This window comes from Bombus bifarius, unplaced genomic scaffold (assembly GCF_011952205.1).
Source record: "Bombus bifarius isolate JDL3187 unplaced genomic scaffold, Bbif_JDL3187 scf7180000008266, whole genome shotgun sequence".
Lineage (NCBI taxonomy): Eukaryota > Metazoa > Arthropoda > Insecta > Hymenoptera > Apidae > Bombus > Bombus bifarius.
This window is the reverse complement of record NW_022884551.1, coordinates 315,139-327,698: the sequence shown is the minus strand read 5'-3', so window position 1 is coordinate 327,698 and position 12,560 is coordinate 315,139. Positions and strand designations below refer to the sequence as shown.

Below are 12,560 nucleotides of genomic sequence, written 5' to 3'. Positions count from 1 at the left end.
TTCAAGATAACAAAAACATGATTTGATATGATCTACATTTAGCTTTGGTTAGTTACACATTACTAATAACGATACTACATAGTTATAAGAGTTTACTGGTAGAGATGAAATTAATTTAGAATATAGATACTTCACATAAACACGACATATGCATATGCACGGTAAATAACATGATGGTATCTGATGGCAAGTAATATATTCTAGCATGTGTTGCAAAGCATACTCATTATGCGAAAAGAGTGAAACAAAAAATATATTTTTAGACTTCTCTAATCACGAAACCTGTCCAGACCCTATTGCTTTACCTGCTAGCTAAAAAAATATACATTCGCATAACCTCTGCTGTCTAATCATCAGATAATTCAAATAGTAGAGTCTTGTTTACCTGAATTAATTATAATATATGCTCTATGGATAATCGAATACTTTGTTTTTGCATAAGAAAAAATCATCTATTTTGAATTATTTTACAAATATTAACATTAAGTAGAGGCAAACACAGAAACTTTGGGATAAAATCATAATAATTCTTTCCAGATTCTATTCTTGTTTCCTACACTTCGTTAAAAGTAACCATCCCTAAGTTGTTTACTAGTCAAAATTAATTATTATAAAATAAACTGATGTTCTGATGATCGAATTCTCATTCTGTCAATAGAGGTTTTAACAAACGACCTTTTACTGTATTATGGATAGAAATAATAAGAGAAATGTAAAAATTCTCAATAACTGTTACAGTTTTCAAACTTTTCGTCGCTATTGTGCATAATATATTATAATATTAACAAAAACATTGTATACATTTATATTATTATTACATATATAATATACTATATATATATAATGTTTTTATTAATATTATGATGTTACAATATATATTATAAAACACAGTTTTGAATAATTCAGGCATGAAAACTCCACGTAAAAAACAAAAATCTAATTATTGTTTAATATCGGTATAAAAGAGGGTAGAATAGTGATAGTAAACTACTTACAGAATATGGATCCCTACTTTATAATTCAGCAGCCGTCACAGGCCGATTTTCTAAAGATTTAATTCTCTATACGTAATATACGGAAAGGAAACGACTTTTCTTATCAAACATGCACGTAGTTCACTTAATATTTTTTTTTCAGCTATTTCCAAAACTTCACAGTTTTATGTACCACGTCTTGTCTCGAGTGTTGAGAAACGTTAAGTTGGTATGATCGCTAGTGCCTACAAGCTAAGTTGGCACGAGCCCTAACGACGCTCTTTTGTCTTAGGAGTTGACCACGTGTTAACTATCTAAGTGTATCCGGTGTATTCAGACGTTTTGTACGAGGTGGTGAAATATAGAAAGTAAAATTCAATCTGAGTGATTCCATTAAATATCAACCCCAAACCTATATTTAATAACATCGAGTAACTTAGAAACATTGTAGAACCCCTACTTTTTCAAATTTCAAACAAATAAAACGCATTCTTCCGAGAATTCTAGTATACTACCAACTATTACTATTGTTACCAATTGTTGGTAACCCTACTCTTAACACAATACATTTCATTTGATAATTTCTATTTAAACAATGTTTTTGATTTTAATTTCATTTTAACTTGTCCTTTCATCAATTAGATATTCTTTTGTTACGGCATTATGTATTACTATTTTTCATATAAGTAACATATTGAAATTGTCACGTAAAGTTGGTACTTGGGTTGTAGTAAGAAGGCTGAGTCGTAGCCCAACTAATCTTCCTTTATAAAACTTTCTTATAAATGTTAACACTTACAAAATAATACCGAACTGGAGAAAAGGGGTTGTATGAGTACAGCAACTAGAAGAAGAACAAGAACTGCCCGAGCTGAAATCTCAGTTTATATACGTTTTGGTTTTAGGATGTTGAGGGGCTAGGTGTAGGTTATGATGTAGAAAAATGTCCGAAGGTCGGGGGTCCATATCCTATCTCTGATGTGGACTGAGGTGCGTCACAGCCTTGGTGTATGCTATGATGATAAGGTGGTGATGTGTCCAAAAGTGTCCGAAGGTCGGGGGTCGATGTATTATCACTGATGTAGGTTGAGATGTGATTGATGTCACATACCCCCCTCTTTAGATTGATTTTGGTCCTCCAAAATCTTAGTGTTTCCTCAGTATGGAGCGATGGAATTGGACTCTGACTGGCTCAACTTGTACTTGTTCTTCTTCGTCGTGGTATATGCTTTTGCTATTTCAACCTGTGAAGGTTGTTGGCTGGTTAAATTTCGACTACGATTAATAGGGATAATTTGCTAAGTTTGACGAAATGCCACAGTATCACGTGTTGAATCTTTTGTAGACTTTCTAACAACCTGTGATATAGAATGAGTTAGTGGTCTTTGAGCAATGGTTTTATACTATCTTGTTGTTTTTTTATAGTTGGATTGTTATCCAGTTGTTCCTTTGATACTTGCATTTCTTTGTTTTGTTTAGCAACTTCTAAAGCCTTTTCAGCATCTACAACTGGTTCTTTTTCCATGCATGTAATTTCTTCTTCAATCAGTACAACTGTGCTTTCCTCTATAGTTCGTGTTTTTGTGTCATTTAGTAAACTTTTCAATTCAATTTGCACAGTATCTGGAGCTTTGGATACCGTCTGACTATCATCTTCTGCATTTTCAACACCCCAATCATCAAAGATATCCTGAATTGCACTTCTTTTGTTAGTTATGCGCACTTTATCTGTTTCACTTATAGATTTATTCCTTCCTTTTGTATTAGCAACATGTATAAGTACGACAATTTTATTATGAATAATTTTCTTTTCTACATTAATTTTATGTGAACTATCAAAAGATCAATCTTGTCATTTCCATTTGTTGTTTCTTGTTATTCTTTTCTTTAATATCAATGTCATCTGCAGTTTCTAGATCACTAATTACTCCTGAGGTAATAGGAGTTATAGAATCGTTTCTTGTCTTTGTATGATTTAATACGTCATAATTGTCCTTCTGGCTACAATTTTCAGAAACTTCTTGAGCCACAATTTCTGTTGACATTACTTCTATAACTGTTCCATCACATTTTCATGCATAATCTATCAAATTAAATTCTTCATTTGCAATTTCAGTGTTCTTCGTTCCTTTTTGTTCTGCAGAAACATTTTTTTCTTCATTGGAATTTACAACAGCATCCTTTTCATGTATAGTTAAAACAATATTTTCTTCTGTACTTTCATTCATATCATTAATATAATAGTTTCTACAGTCAGTACCATTACTTCTGAACTACTATCAACTAGTTTAGACAAATCTGTGTCTGTATCCGTGACATGCAATGTTTGGGCTTTATCATCAAAAGTTTCACCAAGTGTTTTAATTAATGCTTGACACTGAGCATTAGTAACACTAACTGTATCTATATTTAACACTGTACAAACGTTGTGTTTCTCAATGTTTTGTTCACCCTCATTTGTATTAAATATTTCAACATCGTTCGTACTTTCTTTATCTAAAGATGTGTCACCTGCATATCTTGAATGATCTCCAATCTCAGTTGTATTCTCTACTTGCTCTTCTTGAAATTTCTCATCTTTTTTTTTTTTACATTGATCATCAATTTGTGGGTCCTTATTTATTATTTCTTGTTCTACTTCATTAATCGCAGCGTTCTTTATGCTCTCTGTCTCACTACATTCCTTACTTTAAAAATTTTTTTTGTTTTTATTTAAATCTGTTACATCACATTTATTTACTACTAAACCATCTTGAATTGTATTATCTGTACATTCCTGTGACTTATTTTTTTTTTTATTTTCTGGAATATCATGCACATTCTTTATAATATCAGTCGTTGATTCTGATATTAATGAAGAAGATACATCTACTTTTATCGATGATTCTACTTTATTAATGTCACTGTGCACTTCATCTAGTTGTTCCATAGTAAAACATCAAGATTGTTACAATTACTTAAGAAGTCATGGATTGTTATTTAAATATTTACTGCACTTTTCCATCAATGTAACCCCTTATGGCAGTTTGACATTCTACAGAACACCAATGCTGTATCAGTTTATATTTTTTTTCATCATGAAGTTTTATTATATCACCTAATTCTTCCTGATGTTTTTTTTCCTTTTTTTTCAATTTTCAAATAAGAGTGTGTTTTCTATGTGAATCTTCTAATTCTTGGTTCGCCTCGAGTAAGCGATTATTAACATCTTTGGAAAGTTTTTGGACGTTTTCCAGTTCTTTTCTAAGAAAATTATTTTGTTCGTTCATATCTTTTACTTTACCTTCAATTTCTACCCTACGCAATATTTCAAATTTATTTTCATTTACAAGGATCATTTTTCTTCTTTTTCAAAATCCGGTTTCAATTTATTAGTTTCTTCTTCATATTTATATCCAAAATCACCCACTTTTTCATATTCACCCTTTAGTTCGTCTAGTTCACATTGAAGGACAGATTATTTGTCCTTGTGGTTCAAGAACTACATTTTATCTCTTTTGCATCTTTAACTCCAGCTTATCACATTCCTCCATTGAATTACTAACACATGAATTAAGTTTGGCCTTCTTTTTGTTGTTCCAGCAGGTCAACTTCATATTTGTGACTTATGTTATTCCTTCTAATTTTATTGTTAGTTCTTCAATTTGCATTCCAAAAGATTGAACTCTTTTCACGTGTGCGTGTTTTTTTTTCATCTATCTATCTGAATATTATAACAAAGACTTTACATTGAATATTTTATTAAAATTGTAGTATTTTCATAAACGCTTCAAAATCCACAGTCTATTGATCAACTCCTCTATCCTTTCTCTTTCTCCTCACTAAAATAGATAAATTCCTAATGTAGTTTGTGGATAATTTTTTTTTTTTTTTTTTCTAAAGCAAATCACATTTATCATCTGATATATTTTTTGAAATAATTTCTGTCTGTACATTTTCTTCTTTTCCCCTACTTCTTTTTCTCCTTCTAATGAATTCTTTTTATTCTGTAAAATAATTTTTGTATCTTCAATTTTGTTAAGTGCAATTCCTATTTTTGATAACTTACTTTTATTAGGTAATTCTTGTGAATCTTTAAAGCGCTTCGCAAAATTTTATTTGTGTCTGACTGTCTTGTTTGATTATAAACAATTTCTTCAAATTTTGGAGATGTAGCAGGCTTTGCAGCAACATTATAACGACTGCTCCGTTTACTACTATCTAACATAGATGGAGATGGATTCTTGTCATCTTTATTCTCTAAAGACTTCTCTTGTGTATTAGCATCTAAATTTCTCGACATAAGATCTGCTGAAGTTTTTGATTCTGTAGTGTCACACGCATTTTTCGCTGTCATCATTTGGTCTTCTTCTATAAGCAAATGTTCATTATTGTAAGCATTATCTCTTGCTTTTTGTATGGATTCTAATGATATATTTTGTTCAACGTTGTCTATTGATTTTGTATCATTTTCAGCAGTTGATTTACTAACTGCTTCTAATTCCTTCGTTTCAATTTGGTTTTCTTTATTTGTATCGCCGTCCAAAATATTTCTCATTGAAATATTATCCTTCTTGTTATGATCTTTTTCTGCTTCTCCTAAACTTTTACTTTTTTTGTCAAATCATTCTTGTAAATTTTGAGTATCTTGTGACGAAGATGGTGACAAATCATTATACAATACTACAATATCTTCTTTCCTTCGTTTCACAGACTCTTTCTAGTATTCTGTCGAGCTATTGACATCAAACATTAAGTCTGTTTTAATGAAAATATAATCCTGTGAAGCGGTGTCAATTGATACTTTCTTTTCATAAGAATTTTCTACATTAGACTGCAATTCTTTTGAAAATTCTTTCAAAACCATTTCTTCATTTCCTACAGTAACGTCTGTTTTCTCCCAGCTTTTGTTCAAATTATTAGAAACTAAACTACCCTGATAACTCCGACTAGTCGCTTCTTTAATAGTCTCCTTTAACAGTTTTCTTAACTTGATTTCGTCAATTGTTTTTCGTAGCAATTCGATTTTTTATCGAGGCGTTAACCCTCTTCTTTTGCTTGTTGGAAAAGGTCCATGCTTCTTCGCAGTCGCGCGATTTGCTCCCGTAGTTGGTTTGTCATTTTAATACTTTGTTCGTCCCTACTAGTGCATGCTTTACCTTTCCACATCGTTTTAAATGTCGTTAACTCTTTGTCTGAGTCTTGTTCAAAGCTAGATAGTCTGCCTCTATATGTAAAATGAATCCAGCGTTTACCTTGATTTGTTAGCTTCCGTAGATGCTTCCAGTTCCAAAGGCCTTCTAGTTTCGTGGATTAAGAATTCGTCGCCGAGGATGACCATAGTCCAAGTTAGTCCTTCCCGTAAGTATGGATGTCCTTGTTTTCCAGGCGAAGCGATGTTTCACAATCCTGCGATCTAGCGTCCGTAGATGCTTTATGAATATTTCTTCCGGTTTCGTTGATAGTTACTTCGTTGTCGCGGATGACCATAGTCCCAAATAATTCTATCTTCCGTAGATGATGAATGTCTTTTGGTTTCCGAACAAACAATTTTCACTATCCTGGCAGGATCGCCAAAATGTCACGTAAAGTTGGTACTTGGGTTGTAGTAAGAAGGCTGAGTCGTAGCCCAACTACTAATCTTCCTTTATAAAACTTTATTATAAATGTTAACACTTACAAAATAATACTGAACCGGAGAAAAGGGGTTGTATGAGTACAGCAACTAGAAGAGGAACAAGAACTGCCCGAGCTGGGTAAAGTCTCGGTTTATATACGTTTTGGTTTTAGAATGTTGAGGGGCTAGGTGTAGGTTATGATGTAGAAAAGTGTCCGAAGGTCGGGGGTCCATATCCTATCTCTGATGTGGACTAAGGTGCGTCACAGTCTTGGTGTATGCTATGATGATAAGGTGGTGATGTGTCCAAAAGTGTCCGAAGGTCGGCGGTCGATGTATTATCACTGATGTAGGTTGAGATGTGATTGATGTCACAAAATCATCAATAAATGAAATTATTTATCTGTTATAATTAAATTATTATAAAACTGTTTAGCCATACGTATGATATTATGATACTGATATAAATGTATGTAATGTAATAACAGTAAACAATAAATAGCAAGTTCTGTTCAACGTCTACCTGAAAATCGAGAATCGATTTTCAACGTCCTGAGCTACCGATCTTTCTCCGTCAGTCTTCAATGTTTTAAATAATTACTCTTTCTTCTGTGATCTTGTTTATCTCCGATGTTGATCTCTGTCCGCCCGTTTGAGAAATGCGTATCTCTCAAAATGGCTCTCCGTAAAACAAAAGAAAGCCGCTCTGTCCGTGAAACAAAAGAAGTCGTGCTGTCCGTAAAACAGAGAAAGTCCCCTTGTTTATCCGCATTTGAACTCTTAGAGAGTTTACATATATACAGTGCACACAATAATATTGATAATTATATAGAAGAATAACTAGAAAGAAGTTTAATCGAACTAGTACCAGTGTTATATTTATATTGTTTTATATTGTTTAGCAAATGGATAAGCTTTGAGTATCACTTAATAGATATATTGTCAAACCTTAATGATTTATTCCAAATAGTATTCTATCTTAGTATTATAACGTACAACCAATTATATCGTAACAGTGTACTATTTTTTGTGTTACGTGTAACACAACAACTTGTGGGCTGTCACATAAAATATTTTAGATACTTGCTTATTTTTGATAAAATGTAACATATTTACAAATTATGAATACATAAAATTGTATTGGATTTAATCTTTATCATTTTATACACATTGTATACTTATACAGATAATAATAGAAAATTATGATACGATAAATTTGAATTTGACAAATTAATACGCAATAATAAAATTATAACCTGCAAATGTCGAAAGTTACGAAACAGTTTTGTTGCGTAAGAAATTCTTTATTCAAGGTTTTAATAAAGTTCTCAAAGTTCCTTAACAAAATTGTTGGTAATTGTTCGGAGTCACAGCCTCATCACCGATTTCAAATATTTTTGAATTTGTTATCGGGGGTAAGATTCCGAACAACTTTTCTCTATACATATCACCGCCGCTTGGCCTTATTTTCGAGACAGTCTCAAGAAACTGCCGATACTACTACAGTGAATTCTGCCTATAATTGTGCGTCCGTGACAGTCTATACATTAGTGTTGACCGCCTTACGGTTCACGGCGCTGGCCGGATAAAATGACACCTAACCTACTCCTACATAAACTATAAACAAAAGATAAGAATTCCATTTAGGTTAGACGTTATTTTATCCAGCCGCCGCGCCGAGAAGTGGCCGGAAACTAAACTAACGCGCACCATGCCACATCACGACAAACACACCGGCAGAATTCATTGTAGTGGTATCGGCAGTTTCTTGCGAATGTTTCGAAAACTAAGGCCAAGCAGAGGTGATATGTTTAGAGAAAAGTTGCTCGGAATCGTGCCCTCGACAGCAAATTAAAAAATAATTGAAATCAGTGATGAAGCTAGGATTCCGAAAAATTATTAAATTGTTTAGTTCCTAATTTCTAACTCTTATGCCACATATCAAATAACAATAATCTTTTAAAATTAATAAGAAGGTTAGCTGTAGCTGTAATATTAAGCGACATTATATCGGTAAGTAATATCAAGCAAAATCTAAAATTGATAGTTACATACATCAACAAGTTAAGAACTTTATCGTAATTTAATACGAAAAGTTTCTTTCGTTTTATAAGGAAATAATGGACACACAACATTTTCCGTGTTATATTATTTTATCGAATTACGTATGATCCATTTTGTTCTATCAAAATAAAGATCACAACGTTCGACAGATTAGGTTTCATGTTTGTATAAAGATGCATCTGTAAAAGAAAGACACTTTTCGGACAACCTAATAATTATAGCTAGTTAATACAGGTGTAGTATGTATTGTTTATATGTCGAACTACTATGCTTGGAAAAATTTAGATCTGGAACATACTTACATATTTTGGCGAAATTCATGTTATGTAAAATCAGTGTCAAGACACTTATGACAGGTAGTGTACGTAAAGAGCCATAGTAAGTATACATATAGATATAACGAAACAGGGTGAAATATAATACTCTTACCTTCAGGTCTGAAACTTCCTCGATGACCTTCTCACAATTAAAGTGGTTCTCAAAGTATTTCTCGAACTATAAATATAGATATAATTATTTATAAATTAAGTCTATAAATACTATGTATGTATATAAATATACAAATAAATTAAATTTATAAATATTACTATAATTCAGATACAATAAATATAGATATAATCGTAAATTAATTTCAACTCATATAAATCATAATAGCGGTTAATACAAAAAAGGCAAATGTAATTTGTGGCACTTTAAATTGTAATCATAGTGTGTAAATAACTAAAGAATCCATTATCTAGGCATATATCCACTTCCATATTGCACATAACACATATACTTACATGTAATTCATGCGTTATATATAGGTGGTTGGTAACTGGTGGTACAAGCGGAAAGGAGGGATTCTACGCGAAAAAAGAAGTCGAAAATATAGAACAAAAATTTCTTTTTTTTTCATTTTTCCATCGAGACAACGATCTACAGTGAGATCCGTTATAACGAGACGTGATAAAGTGCACGCGTACCGAGCGACAATTCAAAGTCGATTTTCTCGAAAACAAAGCCTCAAACGAAAAATTTTTATTCTATATTTTCGACTTCTTTTTTCGCGTAGAATCACCCCCTTTCCGCCTGTATCGCCAGTTACCAACCATCCTGTATATATTTGTACAGGAGATATTTCTCAATATGTGCATATATTATATTTTCAAATTTCACATGCTTTACTTGTATATTTTGATTCATTCCAAACCGCCATTGTATATACATTGGATCACACGGATATGTAACTAGAAGAAAATTGGCTATCGGTCAGTGCACAGACTGCACACTTTCAGATATGTGTAACTGTTCCACTATTTAATACAAACACAACGACACAGTAAAATAACAAAGCCTTTATGAATAAATTATCACGTATTAAAACATGGATAATTTGAATGACAAATCAAGTTGTCGTTTCTGGTCAACAAGTTAAAAGGTAAGATCCACTTATCATATGTATGTTGCTGTTATATTGTGCCATTAACCATTCACCTCCTCACGGTGTAGCACGGAAGTAACTCGGGCAAATTAGTATACATAGTACTGCATATAAATTTCACATCTCAAAATTACATGTAACATGATTATTAACATTTATTCCCGAGAAACATTTTAAAGTATGTACATATCTTTTTTACTCGATAAAACATTTGATTACAGAAATATGAGAAATAATTAACATACTTTTGGTTTTTCGGATTTCGATCATGTTCCAATCGTCGTTTCGAAAATACTGCGGTTCACTTTTTCAGGTTTGCTCGCTCGATGACCATCCAGTATCATTGTGGAAGATTAAAAGAAAATCTAAAAGAAATAATTATTTTCTAAATATGTAACAGCTAGAAATTTGGAAGAAATCGGAGTAAAAATTATATTAAAATAAAACTCAATTTTCAAGAGAAACTTTAATTTTGAAACTACGTTATGAATTGATAAAATTTAAGAAAGTAAAATTATTGAAAACTCAATAAGAGCTAAATTGTTGTTCGTTTTGAATTTCTCGTTATATTTTTACACTATTAAAAGTTAAACACATAAACGTTGCTATGCTCTGTTGTGTATTCGAATGTATTCATACTGTGTGATGTTTTACATATGAAATTATTCAAAAATTCTGAATCTTTACATTCGACCCTTTTCGGAAGTTTATTATAGGTATGAAGTTTCATACCATTGAACAACTAGATATACTTTTTCGATAAGGGACTGCCCTAATTTAAATTAATACAATTTTCAGCAAGAAATAAAATTAAAAAGACGATATTTTAAAAGGAGAGTTATGCAAAGACCAGACTGGACATTATATTGGAGAAGATCAAAGACTCGCGTAATTTTTGGAAGATACTTGAAAATATTACTAAATGCGACAATAAAAAGACAGTATGACTCAGGGTGATGGATATTAGCCGACTATCATAATATCCTTATAAGCTCTTAAGGATATAAGTAAATAAATCGCGCCGAGGAGTATATCTATAGGCAAATTATATTTATATCATAATCTTCGATGTATAATCTAAATGTCTCACAATTGCAAGGGACACCAGCCAAGCACAACACACGCCGATTTCGATGAAACTTTGCAGATTCATAGTGCAGCTAAAAATATTCGACATTTATTTATCGTTATCGGCAACTGTTTACGTTTAGAAGGCGAAAACAGCACTTTAACGTAGGATCGAAAATATCTTTTCCAGAATATGGATCCGTCTGAAGGAACGAAAACGTAAGAATTTTCGTAATTTATGGCGCTCACTTTCGTAGTCAAGAGCCTATTTTAGAGTCGGGATGTTAGCACATATAATTAGAGCGATTCCTTTTGCCAATTACAACAGTACTTTTAATTTTTCAAGTATATTGCGTTCTTAATAGCCGAACGTATCATAAATGCTCGTACCTAATTAAATTCGAAATCTCACGTTCGTCCAAGTATCGCTCATCCTCTTCCCGTCAAGAGTCTCCCGCGTTTTGCACATACGGAGCATGCGAGCAGTGAGTGATGGCCAGCGAGCGACCATACTGATTAGCCACCTTCTTGCGCTCGATGAAAATTAATCAGCACGTATATTTTCAGGATTTCCATTTTTGAATCTTGCCGAACGCCCCGTTGATTCTAGCACGGTCAGTCTTGCACGAGCATTGGAATCGTTAACAGCGTCTCCACCAATCGTGGGATAAGAATCGTTTTAATTTCTTAGCATTCGGAAAGAACAGTCTCGTCCGAATTCAGGATTCCCTTCAAGCAGTCGCGAAGTAAAGTATCATGCGAGCCCGCCAGTTGCAGACACGATCTTCAAGCATTCGTAGAGCAAAGTGTCGTTTAATCACTTGACACGATCAGTTTTCAGTCCTGGGCGAATTTTACATTTCGAATCGGAGTTAATCCTCAGGAGTCGGAAAGTGAAGTATCGTTTAATTGTTCGTAACGATCACTCGTAAATCTCATCTTAGCAGTTGGAGGGAGTTCGAAATCATCTCATCGTTCGGAGAAGGGCAACCCTTAGTGTCATTCATAGTTCATCACTCATTCAACCATTCCTCGTGAATCAGTTACTTCAGGTTAATTCCTCTGTTGACAAGTGCAGAGCAGTGTCATTGACATCCGACACATATATACGCGTGTATACTTTGTGGTTCTTCGAAAAGGAGAGCCCAAGGAGATGCAGAAAATCTGGTCGGAAAATCGAAGAACAATCAGCGACACTAAGGACGAAGAAGGTGACTATCTCTAACCAATAAGGAAGGCAAGCGAGCTCAGGTCAAGGTAAGCTCGTTTCGATTACCGATCATATCCTAAATTAATCACTGCTTAGTGATGAGGAATTTCGTCGTCCATTTCGTTCGTAATATACGTAAATATTTTTCCGTTCGAAAATGTCTTTGCCCGTAAATAACAGTGTCGACGAAAGTATACGTGAACCTAAAAATAAGCAACTCACATT

General features: G+C 33.0%; 2 protein-coding genes across 5 annotated transcripts in view; one reads left to right on the top strand and one right to left on the bottom strand.

Moving 5' to 3' along the window:
* LOC117212037 (5-hydroxytryptamine receptor-like) overlaps window positions 1–12,560 on the top strand; it is a 181,546-nt gene that overhangs the window by 17,625 nt on the left and 151,361 nt on the right. The window lies entirely within an intron of this gene.
* The window catches only part of LOC117212043, a 107,839-nt gene continuing 98,477 nt past the window's right edge, over window positions 3,199–12,560 (bottom strand). Inside the window, exon 3 of the mRNA XM_033456499.1 lies at window positions 3,199–3,551. Coding sequence (XP_033312390.1) covers window positions 3,199–3,551 — 353 coding nt within the window. The remainder of the gene's footprint in view (window positions 3,552–12,560) is intronic.